Source organism: Pteropus medius, unplaced genomic scaffold (assembly GCF_902729225.1).
Source record: "Pteropus medius unplaced genomic scaffold, Ma_sr-lr_union100, whole genome shotgun sequence".
Classification (NCBI taxonomy): domain Eukaryota; kingdom Metazoa; phylum Chordata; class Mammalia; order Chiroptera; family Pteropodidae; genus Pteropus; species Pteropus medius.
The window spans coordinates 7,141,929-7,164,118 of NW_024349797.1; the positions used below are offsets into that span (position 1 = coordinate 7,141,929).

Here is a 22,190-nt window from a genome sequence, read left to right on the forward strand (position 1 = left end):
AGAAACTGATTTGAAACAGGAGAGGAATAGATAAACCACATGCCACACACACACACACACACACAAACACACACACACACGTGTGTGCGCACAAGTACACAAACAAACCCAAAAAACAAATCACTCATCCTTCTCAATTTCCTGGAATAGGAATAACAAAATATTGCAACACAATGGAACACTATACGTTAGTGAAAAAAAATAATGAAGTTTATTACAGAGGCATTTGTTTGTTTTTCCCTTTTAATTTTAATAAGCTGCTTAATAGGAGAAGCAACCTCACTTAATTTTTATGGGTAAGATCACAGCTCCTATATTTTATGTGAGAGAGATTGATATAAGTATATATGCATATAAGTAAAGTTCTCCCAAGCGGTGACTTTTTTCATAGGCTTTTTTTTTTTTGTCTTTCAAAAAAGTAACAGTTTAATATGCTGAAATCAAACCACTGACATTGCCATGTTATCTCCTAAGATTTACAAAATACCAATGTAAATGATGAAACTTCTTAATCAATGATATGCCTGACATAACTGTGCACTGCCCACCCTCCTCCAAACTCTCTACTCCTAAAACATAAAAACTTTACATTCAGTGTATACATTTGTGGAAATGAAATGATCATATCAACATCTCCTCACCACATCTCCCATTGGCCCCACGTGTATAATATAAGTGAGTTTTACTATTAGAACTTTGAGCATTATTTTGTATTATTATGAAAGAATTTTCACTTATTAACCAGAGCTCTAAGTAACCTGTCTTTAGAAAAAATACAAACCTTCTGCAGGTTACTCTCAATAATAAGACACATATTGTAGTAAAACTTCCTTAATTCACAGTAGATATTTTCTTCTCGAACATTTCTTTGATTTTCAATGGAACAACCCTACTCTGGATTCTTTGTGATTAGAAGTTACTTTTTTTCCTTTCCTAGTTCATAGATTTAGTTTTCTAGTGTTTGTTTATGAGGGTCTCAATCTCTTCCTCCTCTTTTGTTCTGAATTTCTTCTCTGTTTCCGAGATGCTGAAGTTTACCACTTCTTTGGCTTCCATATTCCCTTCAAATTCCATCTCTAAGCATCTTGGACAAGGTCTCCCAATACTATTAAGGAAAAGCAATATCGTCTGCTTTGATGGCAACTTTTGCCAACTGAGTCAATTCTTCTCGCCCAGGGACCTTCAGGAGGCATAGGGGGAAGGGACGAATTGACTAAGGACCAATGACAAAATGTTCCACTTTGCCCCTTAAGATCTGAGTTGAGGACGCTCTGAGTAGCAAAAAGGCTGGAATGCCAGCATTTTTTACTTAGAAACTAAGATCTTATCTCCGGCTTTGAGGACACCACTTCTGCAGGTAAGTGAGGTCACTACTCCAGGGCTCAAGGCACATGTTGTAACAGCTTTGAAATTGTAAGGAACCTAGACCTATCTGCTCTTTCTAAGACAACTTATTTTACTTTTGAGAAAGAAAGCAAATACGATTTCTTTTACAAAGACTGGATTTCCGACAGCCAGCTCTCAGATCTTTCTTATGCAAACTGATATCCAATATCTCAGGACTCAGCACCTGATAATCGCTTCAAAAGGGTTCAAATCAGAATCAGTGTTGAGGATGATGCTGCGCACAAGCTTTCTGACATTAACTCTTACCTCTACCAGAAATGAAGCAGATACTATGCCAAATCACACCTGCCGTGACCATTTGGTTAAGTTTTGTCAACTCTCCAAGAGTTTTGAGTAGCATTCTTTTTTTTTTTCTCTTGCTTTTCAGTGCCCACCTATTGAACTGTCTTTCCTAATACACCTCACATAGCATCTCATCAAGCAAAACATCAAAATCCCAGTTTATCACAGGAGCAGATTAAATGCAGCAGTCTTCCCTCCCCCAACACTTTCACTTTTCCCAAAGTTGCTGTGCCCGCACAAATATCCTCTACTCCAAAATCGCAGCAAGCCATTAATGCTTCTTATTAGAAAGGCTCCTAATTAGGTCACACGAAGTCACTATGGCTTACTACCTGTCACCCCCAAATCTAACTTGGGTGACAGGTGAAGAAAGTAAAAGCAGAAGCTCACTTGAGCATATCCACCAGGCTTCCAAATAGGGCTCCACGACAGCCACTCCAGACCCACTCCGGGGCTCCTAGGGGCCTCGAGTCCCAAACATTCCAGCCCCTGCCCCTGCTGACCTACGGAGAAGCTCCTCTGAGCGCAGCTCACCTGTTTGTAGGCATCCAGGAGGAAGCTCTTCCAGATGCAGCGCATTCCCTCTGAGGTCAGCATGCGCCTCCACTCCCCGCGAGTGGACTTGGAGCGGCTCAAGAGCAGCACCACGTGCTTGAGGAGAATGACCGAGTCATAGAGCGCCAGGAAGAGGCAGTTGGAGAAAAAAACTGGCAGAATCTGCAGTGTGATCAGCAAGTCTACGCTGAGGATGCCCATCTTCTCTGCCTCCTGAGTCACTTCCCTGGTGCGCTGTGGTTCACCTTCACCCGCTTATTTAAAGGGTGGTAACTGGGTGGGGAGGTGAAGGGAAGGTTGGGGGAGTGGGGGAGAAGGAGAAGAACTAAATTAAAAAGAAGCTCAAGTTGTCTTCTTATTTAAAGCAGCAGAAATGGCAAGACTAAGTCCAGTCTCTCCAGCCCAGCAGCTGGAGCAGATGATTGACCATTCAATTGAGTTGAAGAAAAAAAAAAAAAAGCCTCTTTCAGGATTTAAGATGTTAAAGAAAAAAAGAAAGAAAGAAAGAAAGAAAAAAAGAAAAAACAACAACTACGCATTCAGTCCCTAATCCAGTTACCCCTCTCTGAGTCGGTTACAGACAGGCAGCTCTACTTTCATTTCCAAGCACCTATGAGACTGTGGCAGAGATGGCAAAATTTTCTTTAGCTTTTCATTGTCTCTATGTTCAGAAACGTAGCCTGTTTCTTTCTTGAATTGCCAGAGTTTTAAAAATGTGATTTAAGCAGTAGAGCTGTTTCCCCCTTCTGACCTCATGACACACTTTCTGTTCTCCTCCCAGCCTGTCTCACTCTCCCTTCCTCAGGAGCGCCTGCCTCCTCTCCCTTTGCTCACTCCCTCTGGCTTTTCCTTCGTGCTATCTGTGGTGCAAAGTGCTCTCTCTGCAGCCCAGTGAGTCTCCCTGAAGCCTTTTATACATTCCCTGGCTAATTGCTGCAATAGAGAAATGAAAGCCTAATCTTGGTAAAGATCTTGACGTCATTGAGAAAGAGGGCTTTACTTTGGCCAGGATTGCAGTGAATAGAAAAGCAAAACTCAACAACTTTTTTTTTTTTCTTTAGAAGGGGGTGGGGGGGAAAGGGACAGTGGAATTTTGCTTTGTGATTTAAAGAGAGAGAGAAAAAAATTAATACCTTTGACGGCTTTCAGAAAATGCTTCTAAACTTTGGGGAAAGTAATTTAATATAACGTGTAGATTTGACAGGTTAACACTCTCTCCTCTGATTATTATTATTGTTATTATTATTCATTTATGAAGGGTTTTGGAAAGAAAGGATTCTGGAAGACAGGTAGAAAAGAGGAAGAATAGATCATCTTTGTTTTATTTCTTGGAAGATATGAATGCTTTGGTCTTTATACCTATATACCATGTCTCTCGTCAGATTTGTGACCTAGGTGCCTTAAATATTTTGAGTCAGGATCTTATTTAAGAAAACACAAAGTGAGTTGTGAGGTGGAAAACTTTTAAACTCTTGCAGTACCATCACAGCATTTCTCTAAAGCTTCTTGTAGAAAAATACAAGTATTATTTTCAGTTTTACTGGTTTCCAATGCAAAAAGAAAAAAAAAGAAAAAAAGAAAAAAGAAAGAAAAAGGAAAAGAAAAAAATAAAAGAAAAGAAAAAGGAAGAAAAAAAACTTCCAGACATGAAAATAAACAAGATGATCAGAACTTCTTTTAGTTCCATTTTGCCTATATACATACAGATTAAATTAAAACTTTCTGTCAAATGGCATTCAGATGCCATAAAGCTAAGAAATAAATTCTTTCTAAGAGAGCTCTTTGCAGTTTGCACTTCCTCTGCTTCTGTTAGCATAAGTCCTAAGAGAACTGACACTTTAGGGAATCTTCCTTTTTGCTTGAAAAAAAATTAATTAAATTTGTAAGTGGTTAGGAGCAGACTTTGAATTGGTTCAGGAGCCACACTGACCACTGCTCGACGGCCCACCTCTCCCATTAGTTTCCAAGATCAACAAAGATTTAGGCAGAAAATGCTTTGGCAGAATGCCATGAGCCCCACCTCATTCAAATGTTCCTTCCTCAGTTACCTAACAGATCATTTCTAGGAATTATGTCTTCTTGGAAGAAGAAGTGGCAAGTATAGACACTGGGTTGGGGGAAATAGAATTTTAATTGAAAATTAATCAGCTGACTTTTCTATGTACAAGCTCTCATTAAGCTTGAGCTAAGAATTGGTGCTAACCTGTAGTCAGGACATTTATGTGTTTTGTCCCTGTGGCTAAAACCTGCAAGATCACAGAAATAATTTAAAAGACTAGAGCAGGATCATTAATTGGTGGGCCCATGGGCCAAATTCTGCATGCAGATGCATTTTATTTGGTTGGCATGGCGCTTTTTGCCTTTTAAAAAAATAATTGAATGAGAATGTGTTCAGGCTTCTAAGACCAGGTATTCTTGTCTGCTTTGTTCATGGTTGTCTCCCAGCAGTTAGAACCATGCCTGGCACATAGCAAGTTCAAGGAAGATGTACTAAATAGATAAAAGGGCAGGGCATGCACTGCTTCACACTAGGGGGCACCAGTCACATACAGTATGATATGACTGTGGTGCCTGAGAATTGTACACCCCGGTGGACATGGGTGTGGCCCTCCGTAGTGACATAAGCCTCACCACCTCCTCATTGTCTGAAAAACCTGATTCTTTCATTTTTATCAGCAATTTAGTCCATGATGACATTTGAATTTGCATCCCATGGACTAAATTTTTAGAGAAGACTTTCAGAGGTTAGAAAAATGAATATGAACCACATAGAAAATATTTTTCCTATAATTAGCATACATTATTAGAAAAAGAATATTATTCATATACATAATTGACATGTACTCCATTCACCTTTTCTTTCATAGGACATTCATACAATGTCCTATGAAAGAAAAGAAAGGATGAAGAGAGGGAGGTGACAAGGTGGGATTTTAACTAGTGTAGATAAGAAAGCTACAGTGCCAGACAGAGTTCTAGCCAACAATGACAGAGGAAGGTGTGGACTCAGGAAATGACACTTCTATTTATTGCCCAAGCCTTAAAATCTCACCCCTTCTCAGACCTTCATTTTGCCCTGTTTGAATTATACTAGCTCTTCTTTAAGGTAGAGACTTAGGCATTTATAAACCAATTTTTTCTCACTTGTCATTTGCTTTCAAGGAGAGAGGTATGTTTAGAAATGGTAAGCTAAGGAGGGGGAATATTCTTTCTTTTTTAAATGCAAAGTTCAAGTCACATCTAGACTACAAATGGTTATAAATCCAAACATTTTTTTTTCTTTTTATCTTTTTTTTTTTACTTTTTTTTTTTTTGAGGTCAGAGCGTTTGAGAGTTTTTTTTAAATAGATCAAAGAGTCACACAGCCAACCTGATTGTGTCATTTCTCAGATTTCTCTTATCGTTATTTTCTAAATGAATAAATAAATAAATCACAAAACTGAGAGTCATTCTATTACCCGTTAGACAATCTGTCTTTTCTAGAAATTACAGTGCTTCAAAGCTATTGCTCTTTTTACACTTGGCTCACAGTTGCTTGTTCTAAGTATTAATAATATTTAGCACTTCGATCTTCAAGTAACTTTATCCCCCATTAAGTAACAAAAATAACCCATTAGGTGACAGAGTATGATTTGTCCCATGAGACAGATGAGAGAAAGTGGATCATCAATGTTGTAGAGTCAAAACTGGTGCTGGGATACTTTCTCCAGCTCTAAACCTCACTTTTTTCCTACACGAGTGTTTTGTGGGTCCTGGTCATTACTCTCAGACTCTAAACCCTTGCCAGAAGTGGTTGTGCTGAGTAATTTTACCTTCTAAATTGCAAAGAATATCTGGGATTTTACATCTGTTTAATATTGCCCCAATTCATGCTCCTCATTTAGATTTCATGTGATCATTTGAAAGGCTTGGATATCTTCTTGGTCATGTAAATGTTCTTAGCGATCAACATCATAAGTTAAATGAGTTAAATGCAAACCAATATGTGGCGTGTTGGTTGAATTTCCCTGACAATGTTGTACACAGGTTTTAGATTCCAAAGAGAGGCAGCCTAGGGCAAAATGCTTTGGACTTCTTAATAAGTGCCGAACCACTGTAAAATTGTTTAAAATTTTTCTATTTCCATTGCAAGAAAACATCATGTCCTACCATTGCCTCCTTCTGGTTGGAAAAATAACACGTTTCTGAGTGATAAGTCTTCCTTTAGTTCACTTTTTGACTCTTAGATTGAGACTGAGAAGATGAAGTTGGATAACCTGAAAGCAGACTTGGGCATTTCAAGGATGAAAACTACTACTACTATTTCTGAAGAAGCCAAAGAGCATTTAAAAATTTGAAGTTAATAATTCATGCCACAGATTTTCAAGCAGTCTTAGTTTTGTTGAATTTTCTTCCTTCTAATTCAAATGATTTGTTAAATATAATTATAATTGGAGTTTCATTTATAGTTTATTAAAAACTAGTTAAATAAATATATTATAAATCCAAAAAATGTTTGGTCAGTTTGGTACGTTGATTTTCGGTTGGGGAATATGATTACCATACATAGCCCCCCAAAATATGCAGCTCTTATCAGAGAAGGGAAGCAAAAACTGCACAGTTTTCTGCCTCTAGTAACTTCTGGTTGTGCCTGAGAGGGAGTTGTAATGAAAGGTTTGTACCACAACTTCTGAATCACTCGAAATTCCCTGTGGGCCCATGCATTCTACAAATAGCCATGTTCCCTGCCTTGTGATGACAGGAGAAGCTCAATGGATAAAACAGACAACCCCAAAGTAAACTCTGACACACCTTGAAGAAGCAACTTAGGGCTGGAGCAGAGAAGGCAGGCACTGTGGGAGGTGTGAGCATTGTCTTAGGTCCCTTTGCAAGCCCTGGCAGAGAGCACAGTGAGGTGTTAGCACATTCTTCCCTCAGGAATTGCTGCCGCTCACTCTTTCTTCAGGCCACCTACTGGTTAGACAGAGAAGGAAAGGAGAAGGGAAAAGACAGGAGGGGAGAAGCAGAAATGAGAAAGAAGATGAGGGTGGAGAGGAGAAAGAGGAAGGGAGAAAAGATTCAGTGAATTTCTTGCAGAGGCTGCTAGCAAGAGAGCCAATTGTGGCAATGCTCTTTGTGAGGAAGACAGCTGTCAAGAAACTGGACGGAAGCCACCACCTCATTTCACAGAGGCCACTGAACAGCTGTTAGGAAACAACAGCCTTCATATGCTATTGACCTGGTCTAGATCTAAATTGATGGCCAATCCCCATGCCCAGCTGTCCAAATCTCTCCAGGTGTCATGAGTCTCTCTGAGCATTAGTGAGTTTTGAGAATAGTTTATTAGCCTATAGAGACATCTCAAGTTGTGGGGAGGGTAGGGGAATAGAGGAGAGGAACTCTCTGTAAAGTTATACATGGCGAATTCCTTCAGGACAAAAACTCCTCGGAATAAACAATTTGCACTCCCTCTCTTTTCTAAAAACTTGACTCGATGTCTTCACCTCCCCTAAACCCAAAGTAATAGATCAAAGGAAACAAAGTTGAAAATGTTCAAAAACAGTCATCATCTTTGGAACAACTTTTCCTCTACTTTCTTTCATTCCGCAGCTCATGAGACACCACTACATGACATTAAGTTTTAAAAATAAAACAGGTCATTCTTTATAAATGGTTTTACAGACACTTTGAAAACATCACTTATACATCGCCTCACTTATATGCTGAGTACATGAACATGGAGCATGACAAAAGGTATTAAGATGCATGCTGGTTCATGTCATTCCAGAGGTAATAATGTAGTTCGTTCCCACTGAGAGCAAAAGATGCCACACCTCCTCTCTTAAGAATCAGGAGATACTAATGCACAGAGAAAGTAAGATAGATGTTCCATTCCAACCTCCGTGTAGATGCTGAAGCTAATAGAATTAACTGTAGTATGAAAAATCCACGTTTGATATAGGGATAAAACACCTGCAATGAGGATGATTGTACAATGAGATATGTTACCAGGGGAGGTTATGAAAACGTTATCACTGGATCTGCTTTCAAGGTAGGGAGGAGATAATCTCTCAAAACCTTTTAAAGCCTGTGGTGCTAGTTGAATAATAGTTTAGAATAAGTTAATATGTAACACATACATAAAAACATCCAACTGGGCTAATGGCAGAATACCATAATCACAAATTATCACTATTTCCATTTCAATTTTGAAGACTCATTTTTTTTGTGTGCGATTAAGTTAAATCCTTATGCTTTCCTAACAGGCAATAGATAGGAAAGGATTAGTCTTCCAAGGATGAACTATAAGACAAGAAATTCAAATCTATTTTTAAAATCCAGCCTCATATATTGGATGGACACTGGTAGTCTTCCATCAAGACACAACCACTTAGCTAAATGATTATTTTAAAAATAAGTGTATACAAATTCCCAGTAGTCTTATTTTGTTTTCTCAGGGATCTTTTCTATCATGCTTTAAAGACTTGAAATCTATCTTCCCAAAGTAAAACCAATACACTTTATGATTTTTGTATCACTAATGAGCTAAATTATACACAAATCTAAGACTTCAAACTCTTTAGAGCAAATATCTTTATTGCTTCCTGATAAATGTTAAATAATATCGACTCACTCAGCAAATTAACATTCACCTCTTCTCAAGCGATGTTGTGATCTGGCAGACTTCAGTCATTAGACACAGAATCTATTTCTGGAGCCATACAGGCCTGTATAACCAGAAGTAAACCTCTGACTTTATTTTCCTACCTGCAAAATGGAACTAAAAATGTCTTCCCATATTTATCCCATGTTGCTGGCTAATATATTGATGTTTGTAAGAAATTTGGTTTTGTTCTAAAAATACTAAAAATAAAAAAGCAATCTTTATTAATAAGCTTATTCAGGCCTGCCTAAGTCAACAGATTTTCTCTAATAAAACATTCTATGGGTAAAATAAAAAAGTTCTTGGCAGGTCAGATGTGATATGAATATGAATTACCAACCTGCTCTACCTGACTTTAAGCAAACTTTGGTTACTTAGTAGAAAACAGGAAAGATGACCAGTAATTGGGGACAGTAGTAATGGGGAAACCTTGCCTAAAGAATAATAGTAATCAATTTGAATCTTTGCCCAAACTCAACCCTGAAATGAATCAGTTTAAGAGCCCTCTAGAGAGATGTGTTCCTTCATTCTAAATTATTCACTATGTGACATTTTCTGCATCACCAGTGATTTTAGGGAGAATAGAAAGAAAAAGCTTCCCAAATATCCTTGATCCTGGAAAACAATTGTTCTCCTAAGTTTCCTGGACCAGAATGAGTAGAAAAACGTTCAATAACAAAGGAGGAAAAAAACCTGACATTTTAATGAACAATGTGCTTGACAAATTAAAGCCTCAACAAAATTTAATGCCAGCCAATAGTTGTGGTATTACTTTGCATGTCCTTTAAAAGATTGTTTTATTCATCCTATACAGAAGTATTTTTCTACTACCCTGGGACCCCAGAACTATGGGTCTCAAAAGAGCTATGAAAGCTATTTGTTTGTTTGTGTGGCATGATGACTCTTCTAGAAGGAGTTAGCAGGCAATGAGGCAAAAAAGGCAAAGGCAAAGCAAAAAGATAGAAGAAAGGACTGGTTTTAGAGTAATGAATGTAATAAGGATTTGGAGCGGGGGCAGCACCTAATCAAACCATTTGATTGCCTTGATAGTAGTCAATGCTAAATAATGGGAAAATGGAGAAAAATAAAGAATGTAGAAGTTAGTTCATTGAAAGGATATGAAAGTGGGAGTCAGTAGATAAAATACTTCTGTTTTCTGTATGTGGCCCCAGTGAAAGGACATAGGAATGTGAGAAAAAGGATAGGAAAAAGCCAAAGACATCTTCTTACATTACAAAATTAGCTCGAAATCATTCAAAGGATTAGCCACTACATGATAGTCATTCAGTGAGCCACCCACTTATAACAAACATTTACTGAAACCTGCAAAGAGCTAGTCATTGTGCTAAGCATTGAGAAGGATCCCTGGTCTAAAACAGATTTAGAGTCCAGTAGGGGGAGACAGATATGTAAACTATAGAAGCCAATGCAATGTTATAGGTGCTATAATAGAATTGTACAGCATGGTAAAAAGAAGGATTAGCCAATTCTCTGTGTAATGAGAGTCAAGAAAGGGTTAATGAAGAAGATACACAGGTCCCACTAAATACAGTATTGCAAATCGAATAAAAAGATGGTACTTGGTAATGGAACAAGTTTAAAACGATGGTTTTGTAGACATCGTTTGCGTCTGTTTATAATAATTTATCATTAATCTGTATTAAAAGAATTAAAATGAATTTTTTACCTTGGGACATAAACTATTTAGGAATATTTAACCTCTCAATAAACAAAGTTGTTAGAGTTAAACAAAATGGAAAAAAGTTTGCTTAAAGCTTTATTTTAACCGATGCTGTCAGTAACAGCAAGGAACAGGGACCTGGGCTGGCATGTGTGCATGCATGAGTGTGTATTCTTTCTCTCCTTTTCAATTGATAGAAAGTTAGTAGGTACAAGTTCAATCTTATCACCTTAATATGAAAGCAAGGAAGCATTTCTTAGCAATGCTGTTCACTTCTAGTTAAAGAATATATCAGTGGTGGAGGTAACAGTAACTGAATTAATTTTAATTCTCCATGATCACACTTGTATGATTTCATTTTGGGGTTCTCCAGGTACCTCACCAAGGCAAGTTTATAAAGCACATGGAGATTACAAATTAGTGACTATGTAATATTGTAGCCTCTGGAAACTTTAGACTGCTATGGGAAAAAAATGTGGGTCTAGTAACAGCATGACTTTATTCCAAATTTCCATTCTTCTGGTTCTTTTCAGTCTATACCTTAGGGCCATCACCTTTGATTTTTTTATTTGTGATTTCTGTTACCTTTGTCCTCTCATGACAAATCACCTGACAGTGTATAGGAAGCAAGTATAGAGACACTGAGGATGTTTACTTGTTAGAAAATTTTATGAGCTGGCTCAAGAAAAATGTGAAAATCAAGATTTTATGGAAATAGAATATATGTATGAAGTACAGAGTCCATTGTATATATGCACAATGAACGTTCTTATTTCCATCTTTAGAGTATAAACTCCTGCTGGGAAATAGTTAAATCCTGGGACTTAAAATAGCATGATGAGTGTAAGAAACCCACATACCCATCAGCCATCTTTAGCAAGTATAAACTCATGACCAATCTTATTTCATCTCTACCATCCCCACTCACTTTCCCAAGTAATTTTGAAGAAAGTTCTAGTCAAGTTTTTTTATTCTCCACAAACATCTACAGTTTTTTGTTATAGAAAAGTATCGTATAAATTAGCTAGTTAATTGATTTATCTCTTTGAGCTAGTTATTTGTCAAGCCACTGAGAAAGAAATAGAAAGTAGACATTTCTCCCCATCACTTCTGAGTTTAAATCTAATCTTTCATCTAAGTACCCTTGTGTTATGGCAAAGGTGTTTTAAAAAACACAAATAGAAAATAAAACTAGCATTTTTCATAAATTACTGAAAAACAGTCATTTCCTTTCTTTCATTTATTTTTACTTGTATATAGTACACATGGTGACTCAGAGGGAGATTGTTTTAAATCATGAGGTAGTCTCAGTTTACTCATTTACATCCATCCCAAAATGTAATGTACTATAAGATACGGCATGAAATAGCCAACGAGGTCATAAGAATCTGACAATTCTGACAATGCTATATATATATATATATATATATATATATATATATATATATATATATATATACTTTACTGTTAAATTGTACACCTGAAACTTATTGGATTTTGTTAACCAATGACAAATTCTGATAGAACAGAAGCTGATGATAAGAATTCATAGAGGAGATCAATGACGTTAATGTGTTTTGTTTTTTTTTTAATGTAAAATTTCTCATAGGGAAACTTCACTGATACAAGGAAATCCTGACATTTACCATAAAAACAAATATATGAATATAAAACTTAACTTCTTAGTGAAATCCATAATAATAGGTCTCTATGCATTCCCTAAAGTTATTCTCCTTCCTTGAGTTATCAAACATTTCCCCAAAGGTAATTATCCCTCCATTAGAAAGCTGGTGTCTTCTCAACTACTTACCATTCCAGAACAACCCCCAAGCCCAAGGAGTGATAAATGGATGTTTTAGAGGGTTTTATAGAAAACATAATGCTTTTCCCAATATCACTGATCACTAAGGGAGAGGGCTGAGGCTGGGGTGGGAGAAGTATATGCATCTATTTGATTCTCCTCATTTTCTCCAAAAGAAAGTATAAAATTTTATCCGATGCTACTCTAGAAGAGTGTACTTGCATATGCATGTACATTAAATTTTGTAGGTGTGCTTTGCTATATTGGAAAACATATTCAAATAATAAATCTCAATAAATGAAAATGACTTTCTTTTCCTACAGTATATAAAAATGCCAGGGCAATCTGCTTTCTGTGTTCAGATACAAAAGAGCTAAACATTGAGTGATATCCAACTTTATGAGTCACATAAAAATGAAATAAAAATGGGTAAGACGATAAACATTTAAAGAGATAAACACTGTCAAACAGAAATGATTACAAAGTTTGTAACAATCTGCATTTTTCATTGTTTTCTGTTACCTAGCTTTTCACACTATGAATTTCTTTCACTCATTTCCTTTCTTTCAATAATGTATGTTCCCATGATCACTGCCATTAAAGTAAAAGATGTGAAACAGTACTCAGTTAATATTTACTGGGAGAAATATAAGTAACATGAAAGTGTAAAAATTTTTCTTATATACTTGAATGTTTTATCTAGCTACATCCATTTAATAGCTCTGGAAAATTGAGCTCCTTTTTCACAGGGGTACTGTTTACCTTATACTATGTGAAATCACCATATTCAACCTTTTTTGACCTATAAGAACAGCAGTTTTGTATTGTTTAACCTAATAGTATTTCAAATAGCAAAGGGTCTACAGATTGCCATTACATCTGAGCTACATATGATTATTTCTTGGTGAAATGTATAAAAAAAATGGAAGTGTTTGCATTGGAGCACCCTTGACATTATTTGAAATCTTGTTTTTAAAAAATCTTACCATATTAATAATAAAAAAATTCATATCACTCTTCAGTTTGATCTGTCAAGGACTCTGTCATTGGCCTAATGTAGCTCTTGGAAGAAAGTACCATACCAATTAGTGTGTGTAATAGGCATGCTAGTTCCTTCTTCAAAATAATGATGCCTAAAATGTACATTAGAACATAGAATATCAGTATCTATAAAACTCAGAAAAACCTTAGACTAGAAAAGGTTTTGTAGACAACATATTGTGCTTATAACACAGTAATGAAGCGGGGAAAAGGACAATTTAAAGTTTTAGAGGTAGAAAGACCGACCCAAATGGGAGACATATTAAACAAGTCTAGTTATGGAAAAATGGTACTCAATTTAATAGGAAAGACTTTTGTTAAATCTAAAAGTTTGAGATTTTACTTATATCCCTAAAAAGTTGAACAGGTGACTCAGACATTCTTAGAGGATAGAATAATTTCTTCTCTGAGTGAAGAGTACATCTCTCTACTGCTGAGGCTATTATTCTTAATGAGAACTTTTGTAAAATTTGGGAGTTAGCTTAGTCTGTCTCTATTATAAACAAAGTTAAATAAACTCCACAAAGCAGATCAAATACATTCTTTAGACATCAAATCCCTACTTTAACTACTTCTGTGACCCACTTTTTTTAATTTGTCAAACCAAAAAAAAAAAAAAAAAACCAGTAAAAAAAAATGTAGATTATATCATAGGCTACCAAGCAAGTGCTGTATTATCTTTTCACATAATCCTTCTTTTCTAGTAATGGTAATATCAACACAGCACTAACAAGCAATGATAGTTGACACTTATTGAGAACTTATGTATTAGCCTCTCTTCTATATGTTTTAATTGTATTAAGTTACTTTATCTTTATAACTATCTTATGGCCTAAATGCCATTAATAGTCTTATTTTATAAGTGAGAAAATGAAAGTTTAGGGAGAGGTGAAGCAAATTGCCAAAGGTCACAATCTTTGAATCACAGAATACCAGTGCCGGAAGTGCCCATACAGCAGTCATCCAGTTTATCTCTCAATTTGTGCGGTGGAGTGAAAAATCCCACTCACCCCCACCCACTCCCCACCCAAAGAAATAGTAAATCCTAATTCCTGGAACCCATAAATAATATCTTATTTGGAAAAAAATGTCTCTGCCGATGTGATTATGTTAAGATATTAAGATGAGCAAATTATCCGGGATTATTGGGTCCCCCCAATGCATCTCCACACATCCTTAAAAGGGAGGCAGAGGGAGATTTCTCTGCACCACACACGAACACACACACACACACACACACACACACACAGCACACACACATGAAAAGGCAATGAGAAGACAGAGCGAAAGGAGATTTGAAGATATTGGGCTTAAAGATTAGAGTGATGTGGTCACAAGCCAAGGAATGTTGGCTGGAAGAGGCAAGGAAAGGATTTTTCCTCAGAGCCTCCAGAGGGAACAGGACCCTACTGACACCTTGATTTTGGCCCAGTGATGCTAATTTCAGATTTGTGGCCTCCACAACTTGAAGAGAATAAATTTTCATTGGCTAAAGCCAATCGAAGCAAACAAATACAGGCTGCAATTAAAAAATATTTAAACTGTTGAACATAAGTTGAATGTTTTTTTTAAATTCCAAAGAAGAGACCTTAATTTTTTTCCTTCCATAATACACTACATTCAACCATCTCACTCTGAGGAAACAAGCCCTTCTCTTTATAAATCATCCACTTTTTTTGGGCCTCCCTTTTACAGGAAGAGATATTAGCTTGCTTTTGTCCTTTATGATAGTCCTCCATACTCTAAATGACTTCATATCACTGTTAAATTCGAAAGGATGAATATACTCATTTATTTTGTCCCCTTATTACAAGACCAATTTCTGATGTTATAATTATCTTTCTAGTTTTCTTCTGATACTTCACTCTAGTTGCAAAACTGGTAACCACTAGTTTGTTGTTCATGTCCCTGAGCCTCTGTCCTGTTCATTTGTTGCTTTTAGGTTTATATCCCACATGTAAGTGATATCATGTGATTTTCAACTTTTTCAGTCTGGTTTATTTCGCTTAGCATGATTATCTCGAGGTCCATCCAGGTCATTGCAAATGGCAGTATTTCATCTCTTTTTATGGCTGAGTAATATTCCATTGTATATATGTACCACAGCTTCTTTAACCAGTCCATCTATCATAGGACACTTGGGTTGCTTCCCTGTCCTGGCCACTGTGAATAATGCTGTTATGAACATCGGTGTGCAAATATCTTTTCGTATATGGGTTTTCAAATCTTTGGGGTAAATACCCAGTAGAGGGATTGCTGGATCATGTGGTAGGTCAATTCTTAGTTTTTTTGAGGAACCTCCATACTGTTTTCCACAGTGGCTGTACCAATTTGAAGTCCTACCAGCAGTGTATGAGGGTTTCTTTTTCTCTGCATCCTCTCCAACATTTGTTATTACTTGTTCTGTTGATTATAGCTATTCTAACAGGTGTGAGATGGTATCTCATTGTGGTTTTGATTTGCATTTCCCTAATAGCTAGTGATGTTGAGCATCTTTTCATATATTTGTTGGCCATCTGTATGTCCTCTAGGGAGAAGTGTCTGTTTAGGTCCTCTGCCCATTTTTTGATTGGATCATTTGTTTTTTTGTTGTCGTTGTTGTTGTTGAGTCATATGAGTTCTTTGTATATTTTGGATATTAGGCCCTATCGGAGGCGTTGCTTGCAAATATATTTTCTCATTCAGATGGTTGTTTCTTTACTTTGTTTTCGATTTCTTTTGCTGAGCAGAAGCTTTTTAGTTTGAAGCAGTCTCATTCATTTATTTTTATTTTTACTTCCCTTGCCTTTGAGGTCAAATTCATAAAATCCTCTTTAAGTCCAAGGTCCTTGAGTTTAGTTCCTATGTTTTCTTCTATGCGTTTTATTGATTCTAGTCTACTAATCAGTCCCTTAATCCATTTTTAGTTAATTTTGGTGTATGGTGATAGACAACAGTCTAGTTTCATTATTTTGCAGGTGGCCTTCCAATTTTCCTAGCACCATTTATTGAAGAGGCTTTCCTTTCTCCATTGTATGTTTTTGGCTTTTTTGTCAAAAATTATTGCCTATAAAACTTTTTCAACGCATCATCATTGAAAAGACTTTACCCTTTTTACTTTACATGCACCATTTTAGAGCAGCACTATTGAAATTGTGGGTCAGATAATTCTTTGTTGTGGAGGCGGTCCCATGCATTGTAGGATGTTTAGCAGGATCCTTGGTCTCCATCTACTAGATGCTTATTGCATAATCTCACCTGATCCCCCAGTCAAAAATGTCTCCAGATGTTATCAAATGTCCCTTGGAGAACAAAATTATGCCCAAATTAAAACTATTGTTTTAGCATAAGTATAAATGCTAATTAATATAACTGATTGGCTGAAATGAAATAAGTTAATAAACAAAGAGTGAAACTAATGCCTCTTACATTGGTCTTTCTTTAAAGGAAATTATAAAGCTGAAAGCAGTCTGACAAAGACCCCCTTTAACACTAAAGATAGACTTTAAAAGAGTGGAGAGTTTATTTTTAATCAGCCAATTTTGTGGCTGATCTCTAAACCAAAGGACAGCTTGTTCATGTCCCATATCTCTTCAACAGATCTTACCTTAGGTTTCTGGGTATGAGGATTTTAAAGTTAATGGTTGATTTACATGGATTATATTGACACTCAGGGCAGATGTGCTTCCATGGCAGTTCTATTCATATATGTATCTAGAGCACATAAAAGTGATGCTCCTGCATTAGGCTTTAGCAGTTTCATTAATTTAAGTGGCCAACAGACATATTTTTAATTCCCTGGGTGATTGAGGAGTGGAAGTAAGAAGAAAAAGCCAACTGAGATGCTTTCCCCTACTTTACTCCAAAAAGAGATCTCTGTTATTTCCATAGGAGATAAAAATAAAACTAAGTGATATTGGTCCTGAGGTCTCAATAGCGATAACGAGACCTTTAAGAGAACTAGAAACATGTGAAATATATTTTCAGCCATTAATTTTCAAAATAATAGAATAAATGTATAAAAATACAATTTAAAAAAAATCCATCAATAGAACAGATTTTTTTGTGAATGTTTGTAGAAATGACACCGTCTGAGCAGCTCAAACTCCTAGAAGCTTCTACTTGCACTGTGACTTCTCTTTAAATCATGCAATTCTTGCTATTTGTAGTAATACCAGGGGTTACATGATACTCTTTAGGCATCTATCCCACTTGCCTAAGGGTCAAAAAATTACAACTCTACTATCAGATCTAAAAAATTTTCACAATTTGAAAGAATAGTCCATTACAATCTTTCTTCTAATACCAAGCAAGGGCAAAGCTTAATGGCTGCTTTCATTTCTAATATCTTCAGCCAGCAATTTATTTCTGCCCATCCCACAAAGATATGCAAGTACAAACAAATATTGGCATGTGTTTATTGTTATTCTTTTTAATCAGACATCACTTGTGAGAGTATATAGGCAAAGTCATTATAACCTTCCTGTTCCTGGCATCAAAGCCACTCCCTTCCAAGGCAAAGGATGCAAGCCCTGCCCCAACTCTTGTACCAGCAAGTCAAGGGCTTCTGCTGAGGATCTCTTTCACAGTCATGCAAAAATGAGTACAAGAAGCTCTGGAGACTGAAAGTAAACGGGACAGGTTCCAGCTGCCAGAGATACGCATTCCCGCCCCTCCTTCTGATTAAGTGTTTTGCTCTTTTGACTGGAACTTTCAGTGGGTGAGGAAAGCTACCCTTGAATTGTCATTTCTTATGAGGAAGCTGACAGTACTAATAGTTCAAGCACAGGTTGATTGATGAGACTGTACCAGCCTGGGAAGCTGGCAATCTCTGTCATTGTCAGGATCAGGTAAGCAGTTTCACCTGCCAAAATTCTAGTCTTCCTCCCCCTACTTCTATCGTGCCCAAAAAGAGAGAGGACTACTGTTCCTGAAAGCAGAAATCTCACATGATTTGATTTTGTTGACCTTGCAGATCTAAGGACTTTGGCTTGCAAATTTGGAGAGTCCGCCAGTTCTTAGTGAATAATGCAGCATAAGAGAGAACACAGGTGTAAATCTAGGTTTTTATGAAAACCTGAAGTTTTGAAAATTTAGGAGGCCTTTCTTTAAAAATAAGAATACATAGTTTTAAATACAAGAATTGGGTATAAAAGTGAATAGCTATTCAGAATATTGAAAAGACATCACAATAAATGGCAAATTTTAAATTAACTACCTGATACGTTTCTTACATTTTATAACTGTAAATGCTTTGATCACCTCTTCATAATATAATAATATTGCCATATAATTTTCTATGGCGAGAATAAAAAGATAATAGTTTTTTTCTATAAATCTGCAAATAAGAATAAAATTTCTTCTTATTATTGATTATTTAGAAAATTTTCTTTCAGCTCTACAACCCACTAAAGTCAGTATAAAATTTTAGGAAGGAGGTCAAATATTTCTTTATATGAAATTTGAAGACTGGATTTTTCAGTGTTGAATTTCTAATTTTATAAATTTCCAACCTAATTTTTCCTCCACAAGCACATCTCTTAGTCCTCTGGTCCTGGATCTTGCTGTCACAATACTAGTTGATTTGTCATGGAAGGCAGTATTCCCACTGCAGGACAGCTAGTAATAGCTTAGCTGTGCACAAATGACTGCAAATAACATAAATACATCCCATTAAACCTGAACTAAATGCATTTCTACTAAAAAATGCCTGCTGCTCTCCAACCACCAAATATAAGAAATATGACAAAATAAAAGTCAGGATGTAAGTAGACAATTGTTCTAACCGATTGTGGTTAAAATACTTCATCAGTGTAAGTTTTGCAAAAAATATATGACTGTGATCACATTGCTGATCTTCATTAGCATAACACATATCTGCCTTAGAGAGAACTGTACCCTCTATCCACATATTCCCATTCCTCCCTTATTTTCTCCTACATATTTTACAACCCCTTATACCACAAAGTGACTCGCAAGAAAGTTATATAGCTTCCATCAGAATGACTATATTATTTGTAAAAAGAAGATACCACGAGGATTAAAAATTCTCCTATTCTTCATTTAGCTTCTAATGAGGACATGGTGAATAGAGTTCTGGCAGCCATCTCAGAACCTGTGACAAGCTTGAGGACAGAAAACACATGCAAAGTCTGACAGAACCGAAATATAAAAATGTCCTGGGTCACTAATGACCATGGATATGCCAAATAATCACTGGGTGGATTATTTCTGGACTTCTGTAATATGAGAGAGATATACCTTTCTCTAATTTAAACCCCTGGTTCGAGTTTACTGTTATTAGCATCCAAAATTAAACTTAACTGACACGATAGTTATTTGAAAATTGTGTTTGGTAATATTGTCAAAGACAGAAATAGATGCTCCTTTACTTATGATAGGGTTACTTCTCAATAAACCCATCATAAGTTAAAAATATTATAAGTTGAAAATAGATCATAGTATTTTCCTAATCTACCAAACATCATAGCTTAGCTTAGCCTACCTTAGATGTACTCCAAATACTTGCATTAGCCTACGGGTGGCCAAGTCATTTAACATAATGAGTACACTGCAGAGTATCAGTTGTTTACCCTCATAATGGCTGACTGGGAGTTACAACTCACTACCACTGCTCAGCATCATGAGAGGATATCATACTGCATATCACTAGCCTAGAAAACAATCGAAATTCAAAACTTGAAGTACGGTTTCTACTGAATATGTTATTTCTTTCATGCTATTGTGAAGTTGAAAAATCATAAGTTTGAACCACTATAACTTAGGGACCATCTGTAGTTTAAGCAAATCCTCCCACTGAAAATAAATAGAAAAGTTAAACAAAATATTTTTTAAAGATTTATTAAAGAGATGAGACCTAAGGAGACAGTAAAAATTATAGGGCAAAGATTTTTGAGAAAAGGACCCAGAGAGATGTGTCTGTTATCTGGGGCCACTTTAATTTGTGCCTGTAGCTGCTTGTCAATGTAAAGTCTTGCTGAGAGAAAGTAACATTATCTTTGTTTATAAATTGTTTCCACAATTATTTATATGCAATGCCTTGTGCTCCATCAAAACCAAGTGGATACAAAAAGGAGACAAAAACTGTGATGACAGAGGCTGGGATAACGGTCAATAAAAACAAAGTAATCAAATATCTAGATAATGGAATTATCAAATATAAATGCTGAATTAAATGTCTAGATAATCGACTGAAACTATGTTGCATGTGTGCAAGAAAATAAAATTCAAGTTTGAAATTTTTTTTAAATTCCACTAGAAATTGTAAAAGTGAATCAAATAAAAATTTCAGAAAGGACCTGAATATGCACTTCTTCAGAGAGGACATACAGATGGCCAACAGACTTATGAAAAGATGCTCGACATTACTAATGATTAAAGAAATGGAAATTAAGACCACAATGACATATTACCTCACATCTATGAAAGTGGCTATCATCAATAAATCAAACAACAAGTGTTAGTGAAGATGTGAAGAAAAGGGAACCCTTTTGCACTGTTGGAGGGATTGCAAATTGGTACAGCCACTATGGAAAACAGTTTGGTAGTTCCTCAAAAAATTACAAATAGAACTATCTTATGATCCAGCAATTCCACTTCTGGGAATTTATCTATGTTCCCTGCAGTGCTATTTACAATAGCCAAGACATAGAAGGAAACTAAGTGCCCACCAATAGACGACTGGATAAAAAAGATGTAGTAATATACATAATAGAATATTACTCAGCCATCAAAAATGAAATCTTACCATTTGCAAAGACATAGATGGACCTACAGGCTATTATAATATGAAACAAGTCAGGCAGAAAAAGATAAATATCAAATGTCTCACTTACATGTAGAATCTAAAGAACAAAATAAACTAACAAACAAGATAGAAACAGAGTCATAGGTACAGAGAACAAAGTGGTGATTAACAGGTGGGAGGGGGACTTAGGGGGCTGGGTGAAAAAGTTGAAGGGATTAAGAAGTACAAATTGGTAGTTACAAAATAGTCATGGGGCTGCGAAGCACAGCTTAGGGAACATAGTCAATATTGTAATAACTACGTATAGTGCCAGGTGAGTACTAGACTAATCAGAGAGATCACTTCATAAATTATATAAATGTCTAATTACTATGCTGTACACCTGAAACTAATATAAAATAATACTGAGTCAACTTGAATTGAAAAATAAAAAAAAATCTTAGGGGCTGAAAAAGAGGATTACTCTGGCATTTCAGATGCACAAGAACAATGGACAGGGCTTGCTTAAGGCAAAGATAAACCTTTTACTAAAGAATTTATATGCCTGGCATGTACTATCCACCATGAACTTCCCAGTTAGAAATTTATGATCAGATCACCCTGTAAGGTTACTTTTGGTCAGATTTATTACTGCAACTTTTTTTTTTAATCCACACTTTGCTATCTATTGGTGGAATATAATTCTCCACTCCAATAATCTGACAATTGACCATGTAAATTGCTTTGTACAATAGAATATGAGCAGACATGACATAGGCCATGTCAGAGCATAAGCTTGGAATGTCTTTGTGTGTTTTGCTATCACTTTTACTCTTATCCTCTACTATAAAAACATAATGTCCCAGATAATATCTCCTCCTTTCACCTTCAGTCCTTGAATAAGAAGACACATAAAATTCAGCAGAGCCCAGCCACACTATAATTGAGTTGTAGCCCTCAAGTAGCATGAGCAAGAAATTAATTTTTCTCATCATAAATCACTAATATTTTGCAGTTGTCTGTTCTTTCAATTAAAGCCATCTAAAATAGAAGT

The 22,190-nt window shown here is 36.1% G+C and overlaps 1 protein-coding gene across 2 annotated transcripts in view; it reads right to left on the minus strand.

The window, feature by feature from the left end:
• DIO2 (iodothyronine deiodinase 2) overlaps window positions 1–22,190 on the minus strand; it is a 196,293-nt gene that overhangs the window by 11,504 nt on the left and 162,599 nt on the right. For both annotated transcript variants that reach the window (XM_039883950.1, XM_039883951.1), the window contains exon 3: window positions 2,224–2,498. In XM_039883950.1, the coding sequence (XP_039739884.1) occupies window positions 2,224–2,498 (275 nt within the window). The remainder of the gene's footprint in view (window positions 1–2,223; window positions 2,499–22,190) is intronic.